We start from the raw sequence: 18,038 nt of genomic DNA on the forward strand, positions 1-18,038 counted from the left end.
ATTGACCTTTCTCTATGGAGAAGCTGTACAAGGCCTTGTGGGGAGGTGCAGGGACAAGGCAGCTCCTGGATTGCTCCTGAAGCCCTGGCCAGGCTCTGGGCCCAATCCACAAGGAAGCCGAGCCCGGCTGTTGCCGCACTGGACATTGTGTCAGCCTGTTGCTGGCACCCAATTGTCCAAGCTGGGCCCTGTCCCAGCACAGTCGGAAGCCTCTTTGCCTGCGGGTGGACGCACCCGTGGGAATTCCCGGTTGTGGAAAGAGGCTCTCCAGTGCTTGGCTGGGACAGGGGGTTCCCAGCTCACAGGCTGTGGCTCTGGAGGATGGGGAAGTCTCAGGGTCCCTGGTGCTGTGTCTCAGTCCCTGCAAGGCTGCTGTCTTTGGTAGCAATGGTGAGGGGCATTGCAGGGCTTTGTTGTTTGAGTTCTTTGCTGCTTTGAGCTCTGGTGGATGAGGCTGGATTCCTGAAGCTGGTGTCTGTGTCTTTGCTGCTGGCCCTGCCCCCTGGCCAAACACTTCTACTGTCCAGTACACATCCTGGGACCTGTGCTGCATGGAATATTTACAGAAATTTGATCCTGTGAGTTTTAGATGAAAACCATGCTTCGTTTTGAATCATGTAGGAAAGCAGGACTGGAACATGGCAACTCGGAGGAATTTTCCCACAGCTGTTTGCATCTGTGCTGTCCTGTCTTTGTTTTTCCTGCCCTGTTGGAGGCGGGACTCATTTATTTGGTTTTTTCTTTTCCATGCCTGGGGACATAGGTGATTTAGGCTCAGCCTGAAGGAGTTTCCCAATAGAGTTTGTGATAGCTGCTGTTGGGGTTTTTTCCCCCAGAGCTGGTTTATTTAACTTTGCTTTCACGCAATAAACAGTAGAAAATTAGCTTCTTACAGGAACTGGCAAGAGAATTAAGCAGCGTTATCCTTCTTATACTGCTGAGCTCGTTTCTGCTCCAAGTCCCTCAGTACCTGAGGAGTCCAAGGTGTTCAGGTGTGACAGCGGTTGGAAAAACCTGTTGTGTGAGAGGCAGCCTGTTGGGAATGGTGCTGGGTTCTGGATTTGGAAGGGCTGGGTGGGTGTGGATCATGGGATGTACTGTAGTGAGAGCAGTGTGCTGTGGGTTTGGCAGGGCCTGTCTCTTCTGTCTGCCAGGGGCATTGGAAGAAAACCTGCTGTGCAGACTGAGCTGATTTGGGGCCTTGGCTCTCCTGTTTCCGTAGTTTTTCCCCAGGAGTGGGAAGGAGAAGCTGTTCCTCTACTTGAGCTAAAAGTCTACCTGGATTTTTGCCCTCCTCCAGAACTGTTGAGTTCTGTTGGTTCTCCTGACTTGGGCCTCTAGAGGGTGGGGGAAGAGGATTTTTGTCTCATTTTGTGCTTCTCTGTTGGTTTCAGCTCCTGCTCAGAAAGTGAACGTAACCTTGTCTTCTCCGAGTCACCGACAAGCTCGTGACAAAGAAGGGGACCCAGAAGTTCTCAGGGTCCTGGCAGCAAGAGCAACAGCAAATGGTGTTGGAGAGTTTCTGTGACCCCTGTTTGTGAGTCTTGTTTGGGGTTGTCCCTTTGTCCCCTCTGGAGGCGCTCCTTGAGCGTGTTCAGGCTGTGCCACGTCTGTCCCCGGCTGGATGCAGGTGTTTGTCCTTTCCAGGAGAAGCCCTGGGGGGGCTTGAGGGCTGCCTCTGCCCTGCTGCTGGCCGTGGAGGCACAGCTGGGACAGGGCAGCTCCTCCGTTCCTTGGTTCCCCAAACTGCCATGTTTCTCTTCCAGGGTGTTCCAGGTGCTAAAAGGCTTTGGTCAAATGGCTGGGAGACACTGGACCCTTGATGAGCATTGACTGTGCTTGTGGAGGGCCTGGCCACGTGGGCATTCCTGGGAGGAGGAGGTTTGTGAGTGGAATGGCCAATCTGCATGGGACAGGGGGTGAACTCTCTGCCTGGAGGCTGCAGCTGGGCCTTTGAGGGGATGAGAGGCAAATCCTGCAAGGAGCTGGAGCCTCTTCTCCTGCTAACGGCCCTCCCTGACACACCTGGCCCAGCTGTAAAAGTTTCTTTTCCCTTAAGTGTTTCCTTAAGGAATAGTTTCATCCTTTCATATTGCTGTATGACAGCAGATAGTAAGAACCCAGTGGCTGCATAGCTGCTTTTCATTGCAGCCAAATGGTTTGAAATGAAACCTGTAGGTCTATCTGTGTACGTGTTTGCAAACAGGGTTCTTGCAGTCTTTCACTCTAAGCCACCCCAAAGAGATTTGTAAACAAGAACTGAAGTAGCTCTGACCTTGCTGGGGATGGAAGCACCACCTGTAAAACAACAAGGCTGTGTTTCTTTTATCTCTTTACTCCAAGTGCCCTGGAGTGAGTGCAGTGACCTCTAAAGTTGGAGAGGTGCTTGGGATGACACAAGGAGGCTTTGGAGGAACCATTTTCCAGACTCCCACTTGTGTTGAAAGGTTGGTCTAATGTTTGCTACTTTGGCCCATTTGGAAGGTGTTTTCTAGTTTGGATGGATGCTTGAGTTCTCAGGCACTATGTTCTAAGCAAATCAGTGTTTTGTATGACACAGTATCATTTCATGTGACTTGTGCTCATGTTTTATTTCATTTGGTGGAGACGAGTTGGTTTCTGTTTTCGTGCCCTGTGTTTAAAGCTGGTGCACCTCTGTTGACCCTCCCACAAGAAGCAGTCCAAGTGCACAGTGGTTAAGTGGGTGAGCTGTTGTCTGAAGAATAATGTATTAAATCTGTTTGTGTTCCTATTGGCACACTGTGAAAATCCAGTATCATTGTGCACGTGGGCACACGCTTCTGGAGGTGTAAAAATAATCACTAGGATTGCTTTGGAAACACAACAGAAATGTGTGCTAGGAGAAATCACCTGTGGATAAACTGCTGCTCTGTTGTAGCTCTGCGGCAGTGCTGAGTGTTGCAGAGTGGCTTGAAGGGTTTGCGAGAGCCGACCAGGGACTGGAGGAATCGGCTCCAGCGGGGTGAGGAGTGTCTGCTTCTCCTTCCAGGAGGCTGAAACCCACCACTGAGCCCAAAGCCTGTGGCCATAATTAATAGTAAGGATTGTGCCTTTCTCTCTCCAGGTCCCTGGTAAATGCTGGACAAGAACTGACACAGAATTTCTTGGGACCCTGGCAGAGAGAAAGAGAGAAGCAGCAAACGGTGTTGGGAGCGTTTCTGTGAGTACTTGTGAGATCATGGGCTTCTTACAGCTTAAGAAAGGATCTGGATGGGAAAACAGCCTGTTTTCCATGAAACCCTCATGTGGAACATCTGAACAAAGAGGATGGGATGAGACTTCTTGGAACCTAGAAGTAAGTTGATGTGAGTATTTTTGATAGCAGCAGAGCATCTGGAACCACTTGTCAGAAGATTCTGCAAGGTAAGTTCAGAGCTGAATGATACAAGGAGGAAAACATCTGGGGCTGTGTTTGGATTTCTCAAGGCCTTGTAGATTCCTCTCTCCAACCGCCACTTGTCAGTCGAGCTGGATCAATATCCTTCAGCAGACCATTAGTGTCTGGTGTTCCTGGTGTTTTAGTAGCTTGAGTTTTGCCCAAGGAAGAGCATCCTGGTCTTGCTCTTGTGTTGAGACAGCTTAGTGCCCTTTTGGACCTTCTTCAAGGAGTAGGAGGAGCCTGGATTTGTGTTTCTTGGATGGTCCTGACCTTCAAGACAAGGACTAAAGGAGCGTTCCAAGGCAGCAGGGGCTGCTCTGGAAGTCAGGAGTGGTTGGGCTCTTCTGTCCTGGTTCTGCTTAAGAGATGGCCCAGGGCTGCTGAAGTGCTGAGGGCTGCACAACAGGCCTTTGAGCCAAAGCTGAGCTCTTGATAGAACCTTCCAGCCTAATGCTGTGTTTGTACGCATTCATGAACAAAGCCCACAGGATGGTTAGTGTTAGGGCCTAGGTATCTGCTCACTAACAAAACAGGGATTGACCTTTCTGTAACTGAGAAGCTGGACAAAGCCACAAAATCAGACCTCTTGCCTTGCTGGCAGCTCCTGGGTTGTTCCCTGAGCCCTGGCCAGGCTTTGGGCCCAATCCACGAGGAAGCTGAGCCCGGCTGTTGCCGCACTGGACATTGTGTCAGCCTGTTTCTGGCACCCAGTTGTCCAAGCTGGGCCCTGTCCCAGCACAGTCGGAAGCCTCTGCCTGCGGGTGGACGCACCCGTGGGAATTCCCGGTTGTGGGAGAGGCTCTCCAGTGCTTGGCTGGGACAGGGGGTTCCCCAGCTCTCGGGCTGTGGCTCTGGAGGCTTGTGCAGCCTTAGGCTGTGACAGGTGCTGTATCTTAATTAATGTAGGCAATTGGCCAAACCCAGGCACCCATGCAAGTTGTTCACTTGCTCTCTGCTGCTCTAGTTGGGCTAAGGAGAAGGGGGGAAAAAAAGAAAAAAATAATGAGGGGTTCATGAGTTAAGAACTGGGAGAAAAACACTCTAAGGGCAAAACGGGTATAAATTTAAAGGTGTAAAGTTAATTTATTATTAACAGCGTCAGAGAATGATAGTGTGAAGTAAATTAAGCCTTTAAAACATGTTGTGTTTTTTTTCCCCTTCCAGCCCCTTCCTCTTTCCTACTGACAGGGCATGGGGTTTTTGGTCAGTTCATTATCTGAGGTTTTTTTCTGTTTGCTCAGGGAGAGGAGTTTTTTCTTTGGTATGCTTTAGGGTCCCTCCCGCAGGCCAAGAGCCTTTCCAGAGCTGTTGTGTCATGGGTTCCTCATGCCCAGGGTGCAGGTTTTTTAGGGCTTGGTTGCTCTAGTTGGGAAGCAAGGGTTCTCTTTATCTCTAGAAGCAGGGGCCCTCTCTCTCTCTTCCTAGTCATGTCTCCCATTGGATCAAAGCACTCTCTGGCTTCCACCCCCTCTGGCATGAGTGCTTTCCCCACGGGCTGTGAGTGCATCTCTGCATCCTCTGTGGACTTGATGTAAACTGACAGGGCCACAACTTGTTTCATCACAGTCCTCACTACAGCTTGCAGAGGAATCTCAGCTGTGATGAGCACTTTGGAGCACTTCTTCCCCCTTTTTTGCATTGACCTTGGTGCCGCCACGTTGTTTTCCAGCACATTCTCACTTCCTCCTCTCCTGTGACTAGAAGAAAAGCTGCTGCTCATAGGTGCTACTGCTGGAAGGTTTCAGCAGTTCAAAGATCCCTGCAGGCTCCCCCAGCAGCAAGGAGGTTGATCTCGTTTAGGCTCCGTGTCGGGGAGTCGCTGGCCGTGTCTTTGCCGCAGCCATCGGGCGGGCGGTGGCGGCCAGCGGGGCCCTGGTGCTGTTTAAGGCCTCTCCTGGTGCGTGTTGCCAGAGGAGAAGCTGCCGCTGCCAGCCCTGCCCTCCTGCCTGGGGCACGGCTGGCTGCGGGGCCGGGCAGGCCGGCTTTGCCGCGGCCACACCGAGCTGGCGGTGGCCGCAGCGGCGCCTTGCCCTGTGCCGCGCCGGGATGGGCCCTGGCACGGCGCCTCCCAACCCCTGGAACAAACTGCCCATGGACTGCTTTGATGCTCTTTGTCAATGGGACCAGGAGGCCTTACCCACCTTTCTAATTGGGCTGGTGGCACGCCCATCTTCAGAGCAATCAGCAACTGGCTCTGGACATGGTGGAAGCTTCTAGCAGCTTCTCCCAGAAGCCACCTCTGTGGGCTCCCTGCTGCTACCACAAAACCAGGCTGTGCCAAATCAACACAGCGGTCTTTGGTAGGAATGCTGAGGTGCAATGATGAGCTTCTCCTTTTGTAACTTCTTGCTCAGAGCCTGAGTAAATGACAAAATTCCTGTAGCTGGTGTCAGTGATTTAAGCATGGCAAGAACCTCACTCCCTGTGCCACGCCCCCCTGCCCCGAGTCTGTGAGCAAGAACCTGAATGTATTAGATTATGTAACCCAAAAATGTGTGTACTATTTCATCTGTGGAAAGCAGTTTTTTGGGACATGTTTTATCCTTCTCTTAGCCTTCCAGGGGAGAGGGAGACTGATGTCTTCTGATAATGGCCCAGCCATTCAAACCAGGTGAGGCAGTGTTTCTTACCTCTTTCACCACTCCTCTATCCTCCAGGGGGCGTTTCAAGGATGGCCTGGAGCTGTTGGAGCAGGTCCGTTACTTTCACCTGGATTTGCATGGGGATGAGTGGCTCCTAAGGCCATTGGAGTACTGTTCTCCTTTGAAAGGAAGGGGGCTGAGGTTTTAGACTCAGATGCAAGAATTAGCAGTTCGTGTTGGTTAAACCTCCCCTTGGCAGGTAAGAAGGTTTTAACTTCTCTTTTTAGAATCACCGTCTAATGTTTTGGTTCAACTATACTTGCATATGGGGGCGCCGGAGATGAGTTCAGGCTTGAAGATGAGGAGAATCGTGGGGAATATGTTTAGGGCTCTGAGGAGATGTTCTCGTGTGGAGGAGTTTTGGACTGATGTGATGTGGGATGGAAGAGTGCCTTGTTGTGTCATTGTTAGTATGTCTAAAGCGTATGAGGCGGTGAGGAGGATTGCGGCCCCTGTGAGGAGGTTTGTGAGCGAAGATCAGTTGAACGAGGCGATGATGATGGTTAGCTCTGCTCTGAGGTTAGCTGTTGGGGGTAGTGCTATGTTTGTTAGGTTTGCGAGTAGTCATCAGGTGGCCATGAGTGGTAGAAGGCGTTGCATGCCTCGTGTTAGTAGGAGGATTCGGCTGTGGGTGCATTTGTAGTTGGTGCTGGCTAGGCCAAAGAGTATTGAGGAGGTCAGTCTGTGTGAGATGATTAGGATTACTGCCCCTGAGAAGGCTCACTGGGTTTGAATGATGGTTGCGGCGACAACTAGGCCTATGTGGCTGACCGATGAGTAGGCGATTAGGGATTTTAGGTCGATTTGGCATAGGCAAATGGTGCTGGTTATCAGTGCCCCTCATAGTGCAAGGGTAATGAAGGGGTAGTGGAGGTTGTTTGATGTTAGGTTTACGAGGATGGTTATTCATATAATGCCGTATCCTCCTAGCTTTAGTTGTAGGGCAGCGAGGAGCATGGATCCTGCGATAGGGGCTTCTGCATGAGCTTTGGGGAGTCCTAGATGTAGCCCCTATAGGGGAGCTTTAACTATGAAAGCTATTAGGAGGGCGAGGCTTGATGTGATGCCTGTTTAGGAGGAGGTGATTGTTGGGTGTGAAAGTTTGAGGATTGGGAAGTGTAGGGTGCCTGTTTGGTTATGTAGGTAGAGGATGGTGATGAGCAGGGGCAGTGAGCTGGCGAGTGTGTAGAATAGGAGGTAAATGCCGGCATTTAGTCGTTTCGGCCGGTTCCCTCATGGGGTGGTGAGGATCAAGGTCGGGATGTGGGTGGCCTCAAATGCGATGTAGAAGAGTATTAGTTGTGAGGCTGAGAAGGCCAGGAGGATGAAGGGTTGAACTATTGTAGAATTTCCCCATGAGTTTAGACGGCCGCCAATGGCAAAAGTGAAAGAGTCTGCTCTCTGGCACCAGGTGGGATTTTACAGCTTTGAATCTCAAGTCCTGCCTGCTTTTCTGGAGCCCTTTCCCAATGACTGGCGGATGCCAGAGAGAGCTGGCCCCTCCCCCGTCGGGGCTTTTTCCCCAGGGGGCAGGGCCCAGAGGCACCACCCAGTAAGGGAGAAGCAGCAGGGGAAGAGAGTTAGGTGACATTTCAGTGGGGGGGATGGGCACTGCTGGGCAAGGACAGATAGAAAATACATTACAATTCCGATGCAATAGAAGCCCAATGAATGCATGACAACATTTCCCCTTTTCTTATTAAATTAAGAAGGAGGAAGGCTCGGTTGGTGGGAGCTGCTCAGAGTTCGGACCTTGAGTTACCGTTAAAGTTGCAAAAGAAAAATGGCTTTTAGTGCCAACTGTTTAGAAAAATGCTGTTAAGGAATAATGATAATGAGAAGGAGAAGGTTGGGTGCTTTCTCCTCCTCCAGGCAGCACTGGCCACTTGTGGGCACTCTGCAGGTGGTTTTGCAATTTTCGGGATGAAAGGTTTCACCCACTCAGCTGGCACCCACTTGAGATCTCGGGGAGTGGACACATAGGCGTACCTATGACCCCAGGTGACCTGATCATGAGGACGTTTTGTTTCTCTGGTCGCTGGATCCTTGACTATCATATCTGGTGACTTTTGCTGAAAGGCAGAACTGGTTAAAGCGGGATTATTTTGTTTAACATTTACATTTTCTAGTTTTTTTGAAAAATTGCCTTTGGACCTTGGAGACCTCCTGCCCCCATTGTCCCAAAAGTCCAGAAATTGCTTCTTTAAAGGGCATTGAGATAGCCAATATCCAGCCTGATCACACAGGAGACACTTTGTTCCGCTCTTGGGCGGTGGCCGTGGCACAGGTACAGGAAGCATGGTGTCTGCAGCAGCAGCTTTTTGTGGCGGCTTGACTCTGGAGCTGTGGTTTTGATGAGCTTTTATGAAGGGAATCTTCCTGGCACACACCTGGAGCATGTCACGTAAAGTTGGAGCCGCTTCTATAGACAGGCTGAGGATCGCTGCCTTGCACTGTTTGTCTGCATCGGCCAGAGCCATCTCCTCCAGGACCTGTTCCTGGGCTCCTTCATTCTTCACCTGTAACTTGATAGCTCGGGTTAACCGCTCCACAAATGTTCCTAAAGGTTCTGATGGAAGCTGCTTTATTTTACTGTAAGGTTGGAAAGACTCATCGGGCTGGGTTGCTAATTGAATTGGCAGATTCTTCTTATCAACAGCCATTTCAGGATTTTGCCAAAGCTCCGGAAGCAAATCTTTTTGGAGGTGCAAGGGAACTGTAGTATTTCTTGCTAAATTTGCTTTCAAACGTTTGCAGAAGTATTCTCTTTCATATTTAAATTTGGCCTGAGCTTTGCATAAACCCTGAATCACTTGTTGGGGGAAGGGGTCCCAATTACTGTGGACAGCACTCCCTCTTTTTGATTGTTGATATGTGAAAGGGGTGGCAGAAAAGCTGGGATTGCTTCCTAGTTCCCAGCTCCCTCTGGGGCGTGGGAACTGGGACTGTGGGCAGGGAACCCGTGGGAAGCAGGGGCAGGGAGGGGCTGGAGGCTTGAGTCACACGCGGCGGAGTCGGAGGGCAGAAGTTTGAGGGTAGGGGGCAGAGTCAGAGGAGAGGGCAGTGCCAGGGGCGACACCAAAGGGAAGGAGGTGTCTGGGGAGAAGAAGGAATTGCGGGAAGGGGGGACAGACAAAGGGAGAGACTCCTCATGGCTCGGGAGCACATGGCTTTGGCCATTTTGGACAAAGGAATCCCCTCCATCTGGTGACCCCCCCCACCTGGGGACCACTCAGATGGAAGGTTTGAGCACTCAGACTGCCAGCAAACGTACAAGCTGGGGAAAAGTCACAAAGAAGTGGCTTTTTTTTTTTTCCTTTTTATTTTGCTTTTGCAATGCAAACCTAATTTTGAAGCTATAAAAAGTAAAATTTGCATCTTCTTTATTATTAGAGGAGCCAGATTCAACTGTTTTTTTTGTTATAGCCTCCCCAAATTCTGGGGAGCTTATTTGCTCTAATGATAAGTGTGGAAACTGAGAAAACAACCACAGAGTAAATTTTTTCAGCTGTTTCTTTGGATAATGGGTCTTGCCATCATCCAAGGCATATGAAATATGGTAATAGACTCTTTTGTGAGACACAGACAGCCTAGCATCTATTTTTGGCTCAGATTTCGAGTTTCTGTGGCCTCTTTATTGTGACTGGGAAACTGAAAGGAAAAAAAAGCTCGCTGGGGAGAAAAAAAAAGCCAAAAGGGGAAACAGTTTCCTTTTCCACCCCCCCAGGCTGCTGAAAGAAGCGTGCTCTTAAAGCACTTGGAAGGTTCACTCTGAAAGCAAGAACCTTTTTCCCTGAGGAACACCACCTCTGAAAAAGGTTTTCCCTTAGAAAACTGAAAGTGGTACTCACCAAAATTCCAGCCTTCCTTTCCTTTCTTTCCCAATCACTCCTTTTGCCTGAGACTGACCCTTTTTGGTGCAAAAAGAGCTTCCAGTCTCAGTTCCCAGGGTCATATTTCCATGAACATGTGGTCACCTTCTCTGGAAGCAGCTTGCCGTTCGGGGGGCTTCTTCGCAGCACTCCGATGGGTTTTTTTGAGTGCAAAGGAGAAAACTGTAGCCCTGGCCTGTAGAATCCTGTGTTTCGGAGACTCCACAGCGAATGCCAAGCCTGATGGGTCTGTCTCTGCATGGGTGGGCTATGTTTCGTGACACACATAGCCGCATGAGATTCCTGGGCCACGTGCTCCCCAAGTGGTTCTTCCAGCTTTTTGTGAACCTTTTGTGGCTTGGAGCCGCACATTGCGCGCCAGTTATAGAATTTCCCCACGAGACTAGACGACCACTGATAGCAAAAGTGAAAGAGTCTGCTCTCTGGCACCTGGTGGGATTTTCCAGCTTTGATTGTCAAGTCCTGCCTGCTTTGCTGGCGATCTTTCCTGATGACCGGCCAATGCCAGAGAGAGCTGGCCCCTCCTCCGTTGGGGCTCTTTCCCCAGGGGGCAGGGCCCAGAGGCACCACCCAGTAAGGGAGAAGCGGCAGGGGAAGAGAGTTAGGTTCCATTTCAGCGGGGGGGATGGGCCCTGCTGGGCAAGGACAGATAGAAAAAACATTACAATTCTGATGCAGTAGAAAACCAATGAATGCATTACAACAAACTATGATTACTGTTGTGATAAAAATTAGTTTGCGGATGGGGGGGTTCTTGTTCCAGGTGATTTTGGCTTGCTATGAGTATTAGAGGAAGGGGTCAGCACGATAGGACTAGTGGGGGGGGGGAGCGGTGGAGATTTGGTCACTGGAAGTTTAAGGGGTTGGGTTAGGGTCCCCCTACCTAGAACCATGGTTCTAGACCCTACCTAGAACTGGTCCCTTGGTTGGGACACCCCCCCCCCCCCCCCCCCCCCCCCAGTTGGAGAGAAAACCCAGACTGGATTTCTCTTGGAAACTGGAATGGAGTCGGCAATGTTTTGCATTAGTGTATGAGCACAGATTACTGGGACTAGAACAATATTTATGTTGCAAATTGCCTTTCAGAAAAACCCAACTGAATAGTAAATGCGTTTAAAATGGGGAGGAAAAAGCAGGTTCTTGTGTTTCAGTCATAAATATATTCTTAGTGAAATATATGATAAATTATATATGTACTGGATGTAGGATGCCTGTAGGATTAATCTGAGGACAGAGGTGAGAAGAATTTTTATCATATATATGTTTTGTGCCTTTTACTCAGGCTGTTGGGGTATCAAAGCGATGATTTGGTGTCCTGTCAGCTTGGCATGAGGTAACTGTGACCACATCTTCCTCCTTGAACAGCCATAGCAAGGGCAAGCTGGGGAAACTCCAGGAAGCCTTAGGGAAGTTTTGGGAACAAAGAACTGCACAAAGAGACTCATTGTGCATGTCTGCATTTTGGGTAGATTTGTGAGTGCTGCCTGGGTGGGGCCATGGATGGAATAGGGAGTTAGGTGTACATAAGGACATGGAGCACTCTGAGGTAGCAAGAGCAGCCAGCCTGAGGTACTTGTGTTAGTTTGAAACAATCCTTGAAGGCTTCACAAGTGTTTGAACTTCAAAGGCAAATCACAAAGTGTGACTAAGGTCCGCTGATTGTGAACCAGCACTAGCATACAACTCCTCTGGCCTTAGGTTGTGTACATGTGCAGAGTTCATCTTTCCTTTCTTTTTTTTGTTGCTGCTCTCTGCTTAAATTTTCTGCACTGGTTTCTGCCTTTGATTTCTCTTCTGCTTGTGTTACCCATCTCAAGAGATGAGTCACAGTAGTAATCTGTTTGAACTCCTACCTGCAAATTTCCTTGTTCTTGGTACATTTTCTGACACACAACTGATTCAGCTTCCCAGAAGGATCTGTCACTTGAGAGAGCAGAGCTTTCCTCTCTATTACCAGGGTCTCTCTCTCTGACTATCCCTTTGTCCCCTTTAAAACCATCCACCAAACGATCACTCAGCTTTTCCATAACCAGTCCAATTAGCACAGTCTCTTTCTCACAGCTTACTTCCAGCTCTTTGTTCAATACTCTTACTTCTGCTGACATAATTTAAGTTCTGGAGTTTCATCCTTTGACTCTCCTTGTGACATCTGCTCTCACATCCCTGAAATCTTCCTGTGCTGCTGTCATTGCTTCATGCAAGAGACTCTCCTGCTACACTTCTGACGTGCAAGGGGGAGTCTCTAAATACATCCCCACTGCCATCCTTGAGGACAGGCTTGAAAGATTCTTCCTGACTCTGGCCAAGCTCCTCCGTTTGCTCCAACTTCTGCCTCTGGGCCACTGGCATCTGAATGAGTTGACCAGTCATTCAAAAATGTTTTCAGAGCACTGTGTTTTCTGATTGAAATCAAAATGCCAATTAAGTCAGCTCTTCTCCCTTTCTTTTTGTGGAACAACATGTGAAGACTGGGAGAGTCTGCAGTCCATTCTGGCTGGGATGAAAAGGCAGAAGGATGATGTCCATAAGGATTTCCTAAGGGAATAGAGGATGGTCCCCCCTCAGTACTTGCTCTGCCAAACAACTCTTTCAGGGGCTATTCACCAACATGGGTACATGATCCAGACTGATGCAGGAGATGGCTCCTGCTGCTGGCCAGGTTTGATCTTCCCCTTGCATCCAGGTTCTCTTCCTCTTGCTCCCAGTGGCCCTGATGAACAGCCAGCAGAAAATGGTCTGTCTGTTCCTGAACACAGCGAGAGTTCCCCAGTGAGGGAAAAACTTTGTGGTTCTTGCAGAGAGGAGGCTTCAGGATCTGGCTCTAATAGAAGAGAATTCTCCCAGCTGATCATGTCAGAACTCTGTCAGAAACACCAGCCTTTTTCTGAGGTTGATGTATCATGGACCGGTCATGTCTGCCCAGCCCAGAGAAGGGCAAGAGGGGCCTAGAACAGCAGCAGGCACTAGGTGGGCACAGGGGAGCCATGGGATCCTGTCTGCTCCGTGCCAGCAGAGGAGCTGGCCTGGCAGTGCCAGTTCCACCTGTCAGGAAGAATTCACTCCATACATTGGAACAGATCCCCCCGAGAGGCTAAGGAATGTCCCTCCCTTGAGAATTTCCTGGACACAGTCCTGTGCCATGTGCTCTGGGATCACCCTGCTTGTGCAGGGAGGTGGGACCAGAGGATCCAGTGTGGTCCCTTCCAACCCTTCTGTACCAAGGTGGGTTACCTTGTCACAAAAGGGACCTGCAGGAGCTGGTGCTGCCCCAGGGCACACTCTGCACTCCCCCCCACTCCCCACCTCCTCTCCTGTATATCTGAGCACCCCCAGGACCCCTGGTGCCCACAGGGGATCCCTGAGAACCCCTGAGACTTCCCTTTGCCAGCCCACTAATCCCCACCTGCTGCCAGGCTCAAGCACTCCCTTCTTTTCTTGGCACGCACACAGGATGGATTTCTCCTGCCATCCCCTGGTGTTGCAGGGGGGCACCAGCCCTGCCAGCACTCTGTGCCTGCCAGCACGCAGCAATGTCACCACTGTCACAGCTCTGTCTGGCAGGGGCCACGGCAGGCAGGAGTGGGGGGAGCTTTTCGTGCCTCCTCTGTTTGTTATTCTAGCAGAGGAGCTGCCCTGGCAGCCCCAGCTCCTGCCTGCAGCATCATCCCCAGCTGTGTCCACATCTTGCACACACAGAAGGTCCAAGCCAGGCTCCTTCTCACAAAAGTCTATTAAAGCAGGCGTGTGGGTTGAGGTGGCTACCGTGGCCGAGCAATGGGGTCTCGTTTGAGGGGGAGGGAGCCGGGTGTGCTGCTGTGTTACCCCGTCCTGCAGGGTGCTGTCACCTCCTGGGGCTGTCTCTGTGTCCCAGCTCTGCTGCATCCTCTTGGGAGCTGGTGTGTGCTGCTTCTGTCCCAGGCAAGGGCCGGGGCTCCCGGGGCTCTGTTACAGTGCAGGCAGGCGTCCTGGCCTGGCAGGAAGTCCTGCGGGAGCCGGAACACAGCCCGGGGGTTGCCAGGGACACCTGGGGCCTCTCCGGGGTTGTGGCACAGACCCTCTCACCGGGGGACGGGCACCAATCAGGGGCAGAACCGCGTGGGGCCGAGCAGCCTGGGGCTGCCCACAGGGCTCACTGAGCTGTGGCAATCCCTGGCTCCTGGCACAGGAGCGTGGGTGTCTCCAGGGCCTCCCGTGCACTTCCTGGAGTGATGGAAACCTATCCAGGGGATGGCTGTTGATCGGGGACAGAGATGCTTTGGGCTGAGCTTCCTGAGGTTGAGCATCCTCGGGTTGCCCGACGAGGTGAAGGAGCCATGGCAGCTCCTCGCTCTCGGTAGAACCGCCCTGGGGTTGCCAGGGACTCCTGGTCTCTCCCGGGGGTGGTGGCACAGGGTCCCTCTCCGGAGGACAGTCGGTGGTCGGTGATAAAGCTGTCTGGGGCTGAGCTTCCTGGGGCTGAGCTTCCTTGGGATGCCTGACCACCTGGTGAAGGAGCCATGGCAACTCCTGCTCTCCAGCAGAGTAGCCTGGGGGCTGTGAGGAGCTCCTGGGGGCTCCCTGAGTTGGTGGTTCAGGCAATCCATCCATGGGACAGCTCCTGATCAGGGGCTGAGCTTCCTCGGGCTGTGTAACCAGGTGAAGAAGCCATGGCAGCTCCTGGCTCTCAGCAGAGCCGTCTGGGGGTTGTGGCAGTGGTGGAGGGTCAGACTCGGGTGAGCAGCAGCTGCTCTGCGGCCCCAGAGGAGGCAGCTTTTCCTGTGCTGCCCTGGACCGGGGGACTTCGGAGGCTCTGTCCCCTGAGGGTGCAGGGAGCTGGGAAGCACTGGGTATGGTGGTGGGGGGTTTGTTCTGGGATCGATGCTTTGCCGGCTGGGGATTCTTCAGGGAACAGCCTGTGACCTCCAGCTCCAGCCCCACAGATAGGCATGAGGACACAGGTGGCTGTAAGGAGACACAAGGGGTAGTGGAAGTTCGGGGTGCCCAGGGTGTGACTGTCCCCAAGGCCCAGCCTACCTCCCTGTAGAGGAGCTCAAAGGCACCAATGGAACAGGTGGGGTTGTCCTTGCGGTCGAGCACCAGGCGCAGTGTGTCCTGTTGTACATTGGCGCAGAGCCGGCGGGTCACAGCTGAGGAGGGGCTCATGGTGGGGCAGGAGTTGATCTCCAGCAGCCAGGGCTGGAAATTCTTCCCGATGAGAAAGTCGGCCCCAAAGAGCTCAAAGCTGCCCTTGCGGGAGCCCACGTGGTCCCGGGTACAGCGCAGGGCATTCAGGATCGCTGCCTTCATGCCGGGCACTATCACCTGCTGCCAAGCATCCGCCCGCCCCAGCTGTGCCAGGTGTGCCTGGAACTGCGTGTTGGACCAGATCTTGTCGGGGGGCACACGGGGGTCTGGCTGCAATGTTTTGTATTTCTTCTGGATGGAGACGTTGCAGAGGTGCCTGGCACTGGGGCAGGGAGAGCGGTGCTGGGTCAGGGGTGCTGGAGGCAGGGCAGTGCCAGCCGGGGGTGAGCGGGGGAGGACACTCACGGCTCCAGGTGACACAGGGAGAAGGGCCGGGAGCAGAAACGCAGGTAGCAGTCTCGATAGAACCAGACGGTCAGCGGCTTCCAGTCGGTCACCACGAACCACTGCCGGATGTCGAATTTGGTGCCGAAGATGGTCAGCGGCCGCTCCATGTACTTCTGTACCACCCACTCGCACACCCGTGCCGAGGAGCCCGGGCGGCTCTGCGTCAGCTCCAGCACCTCCTCCAGCCGCGTCGTGCAGACAATGCCTGGGCAGCGCAGAGATGGTGAGATCCCTTCTCCGTGGGGATGCGTGTGCCCCATGCTTCCCCTAGCCTTACCCCTGCCACGGGATTTGGCGCTGGGCTTGAGGATCCAGATATTGCGGTTGCCCTCTATGCCAAGCTGCGGCAGCTGCTCCTCCAGGCGCTGCAGCACGTCCTGGCACTGCTCCCGCTGCTCCCTGCTCAGCACCAGCCTGCTTCCCTCACTGTGGGGGGACATGGGGGGCTCAGCACTGGCCCCGCCACCGTTCCCCCATGTCCCTGTCTCGCTCAGCACTCACTGTGTCACGTGGTAGAATTCCTGTAGGAAGCGGTCCCAGGCAATGCATGTCCGGCTGGGTGATGGGGTGTTCCTATCAATGTCCTGGTGCTCCAGGATGCCCAGGTGCTGCTCACAGACCTCCAGGGCCTCCTCTACCAGCTGGAGATACAGGGGGGAGCACGGCCGTGCTGTGGATGGCATGGGGTGAGAGACGTGAGTCCTACGGCACCCTTGGGGCCGGAGCACTGAGCCCCGCTGTGGGACAGGTGCCTTTGGAGCTAGGGGAGGGAGAAAGGGATCCCAAACCACAGACATGAGCTGACGCTCAGCCTCCAAGCTCAGCCCTCAGACATGCCCCTAACCCTGAACTCTCCGTTTCATCCCCCACCTCCACCCCTCTCAGCCATCTCCATGCACTCACCAGGCACCTTGTCGGATTTTGGGGGCTGCTCTGTCCCCACTGGTCTGTCTCTGACCTTCTGCAGTGCCAGTTTGAGCAGGCTGCGAGCTGCCGTCAGGCGAAAATCCTCTGCAAGAGGGAAGCGTCATCCCTAGCCAGTCCTGCACAGGACATGGCAGACTGGAGGGCAGGAGGGCAACAGCCCCGGGCTCACCGATGAAGGCTTCCTGCTCGCCCGTGAACCCCAGCCGGTAGCACCGTGGGAAAAAGGTGTTGATGTCGACTTGCTCAAACCAGGTCAAGTTTTGCAGGCTTTGGCATAGCCCCTCCTGTTTAGAGAAGCTTGTCATTCGCTTCTGAACACCCCCACCCTTTGTGCCCCTGTCCCCGAGGCCTCCCTGCTCCCACCTTGGTGCAAAGTGCATACAGCCGAGGAAAGCGGTTCACCACCTCGATCCTCGGCAGCAGCTCCTGGTCAACGTTGCTAAGGCGAATGGTCCAGAGGAAGTTTGGCACCTGGTCCTGCACCAGGTAGGACTGCGGGAGGGAGTGGCTGGGGTGAGGCAGGGAGCCCCCATCCTGCCCCAGGCTGTGCCCTGCCCCTGAGGGTCGCAGGGGAGGGATGTGGGGAGCTGTAGCAGGGCTCAGTCCTAACCCTCTTGGCTAACCATGAGGTCATGGATGTCATCAGAGTTCTCACTGCACTGCTCTTGGTCTTCCTTCTTGTCTTCATCTTCCCTTTCCCCCTTGTTCTTCTTATCGCGTGGCCGTGGGTGCTGCAGGGGCTCCCTGGTGCCCAGGGAAGGCTGTGCCCCACCACGCGGGTTTGGCACTGCCTCCCCCTGCTTATCACCACCACCACCCACCCTCTTCTCCAGCTGCTGTTTCTTTTGGTCACCAGGCTGCTGTTTCAGCTGTCTGTTCTTGTGGGGCAGCTTCCTCTCCACCCAGCCCCGGGCCCGCAGCAGGTGGCGGATGATGGGATAAGGGCCCTGCACTGCAAAGATCTTCTTCTCCTGCGGGGAGAGCAGCGAGCTCAGCCTGCCCCAGCCCAGTCCTCGGGCTCAGCTCTCCCGAGCCACGGGTGCACAAATGCATGTAGCACCTCGAGGCGGTTTGAAATCAAACCCCTCACCTTAATGGCCTTCTCCACATACAGCTTGGCCTTCTTGAGCCGCTCGGACTCAGCCGCATGCTGGCGGCCATCGTGGTGGCCGATGTTGACAGCTGCCACCTGTCCTGTGAGGACAGCCCCACCTGAGCCCACTGTCCCTGTGTCCCCAGGCCCACGGGGCAGGGACAAGGAGAACATGCTGACCTGTGTGCATCTGCCTCACCAAGGCTGGGGCTCCTGACATGGCATTCCCTGACCTGCTAAGCCTTCTGCCAGCATCCCAGCTGCATCCACAGCCTCAGGATGCCCTGCTGTTCCCTTGTCCTTGGCCTGCTGGGCCAGGGGCAGCTGCTCAGGTATTGACCCTGGTTGAGGGGCTGTGTGCCCACAGTGCTGCTGTCTGTGTCACAGTGTCCTAGGGTAGTCTGATGGTGAGGAAAGTTGTGGGTGGCTCTGCCTCCTCCAGGCCAAGCACGTTTTCCTATTCCCCCATCCCTCAAGGATCATAGTGAGTGTCCTGCACAGGATGCAGCCTC

The 18,038-nt window shown here is 53.2% G+C and overlaps 1 protein-coding gene across 1 annotated transcript; it reads right to left on the reverse strand.

Moving 5' to 3' along the window:
* Positions 1-12,128: 12,128 nt before the first annotated feature.
* LOC120751208 (tubulin monoglycylase TTLL3-like) lies at positions 12,129-17,700 on the reverse strand. The gene is made up of 11 exons (XM_040060694.1): positions 17,546-17,700; positions 17,057-17,429; positions 16,797-16,925; positions 16,603-16,717; positions 16,410-16,517; positions 16,008-16,176; positions 15,784-15,932; positions 15,465-15,711; positions 14,949-15,381; positions 14,715-14,876; positions 12,129-12,284 (listed from the first exon to the last, which is right to left on the reverse strand). The coding sequence occupies exons 1-11, from the start codon at positions 17,698-17,700 to the stop codon at positions 12,129-12,131; spliced, it is 2,196 nt and encodes a 731-aa protein (XP_039916628.1).
* Positions 17,701-18,038: the final 338 nt, after the last annotated feature.

This window comes from Hirundo rustica, chromosome 3 (genome assembly GCF_015227805.2).
Source record: "Hirundo rustica isolate bHirRus1 chromosome 3, bHirRus1.pri.v3, whole genome shotgun sequence".
Lineage (NCBI taxonomy): Eukaryota > Metazoa > Chordata > Aves > Passeriformes > Hirundinidae > Hirundo > Hirundo rustica.

Coding starts and splice junctions, on each gene's coding strand:
- LOC120751208 (XM_040060694.1), bottom strand. CDS start 17,700: ATGTTCTCCTTGTCCCTGCCCCGTGGGCCTGGGGACACAGGGACAGTG. Junction 16,718..16,796: donor TGTATGCACTTTGCACCAAG/GTGGGAGCAGGG, acceptor TTCTCTAAACAG/GAGGGGCTATGCCAAAGCCT. Junction 12,285..14,714: donor CAGGGGACAGAGCCTCCGAA/GTCCCCCGGTCC, acceptor CAACTCATTCAG/ATGCCAGTGGCCCAGAGGCA.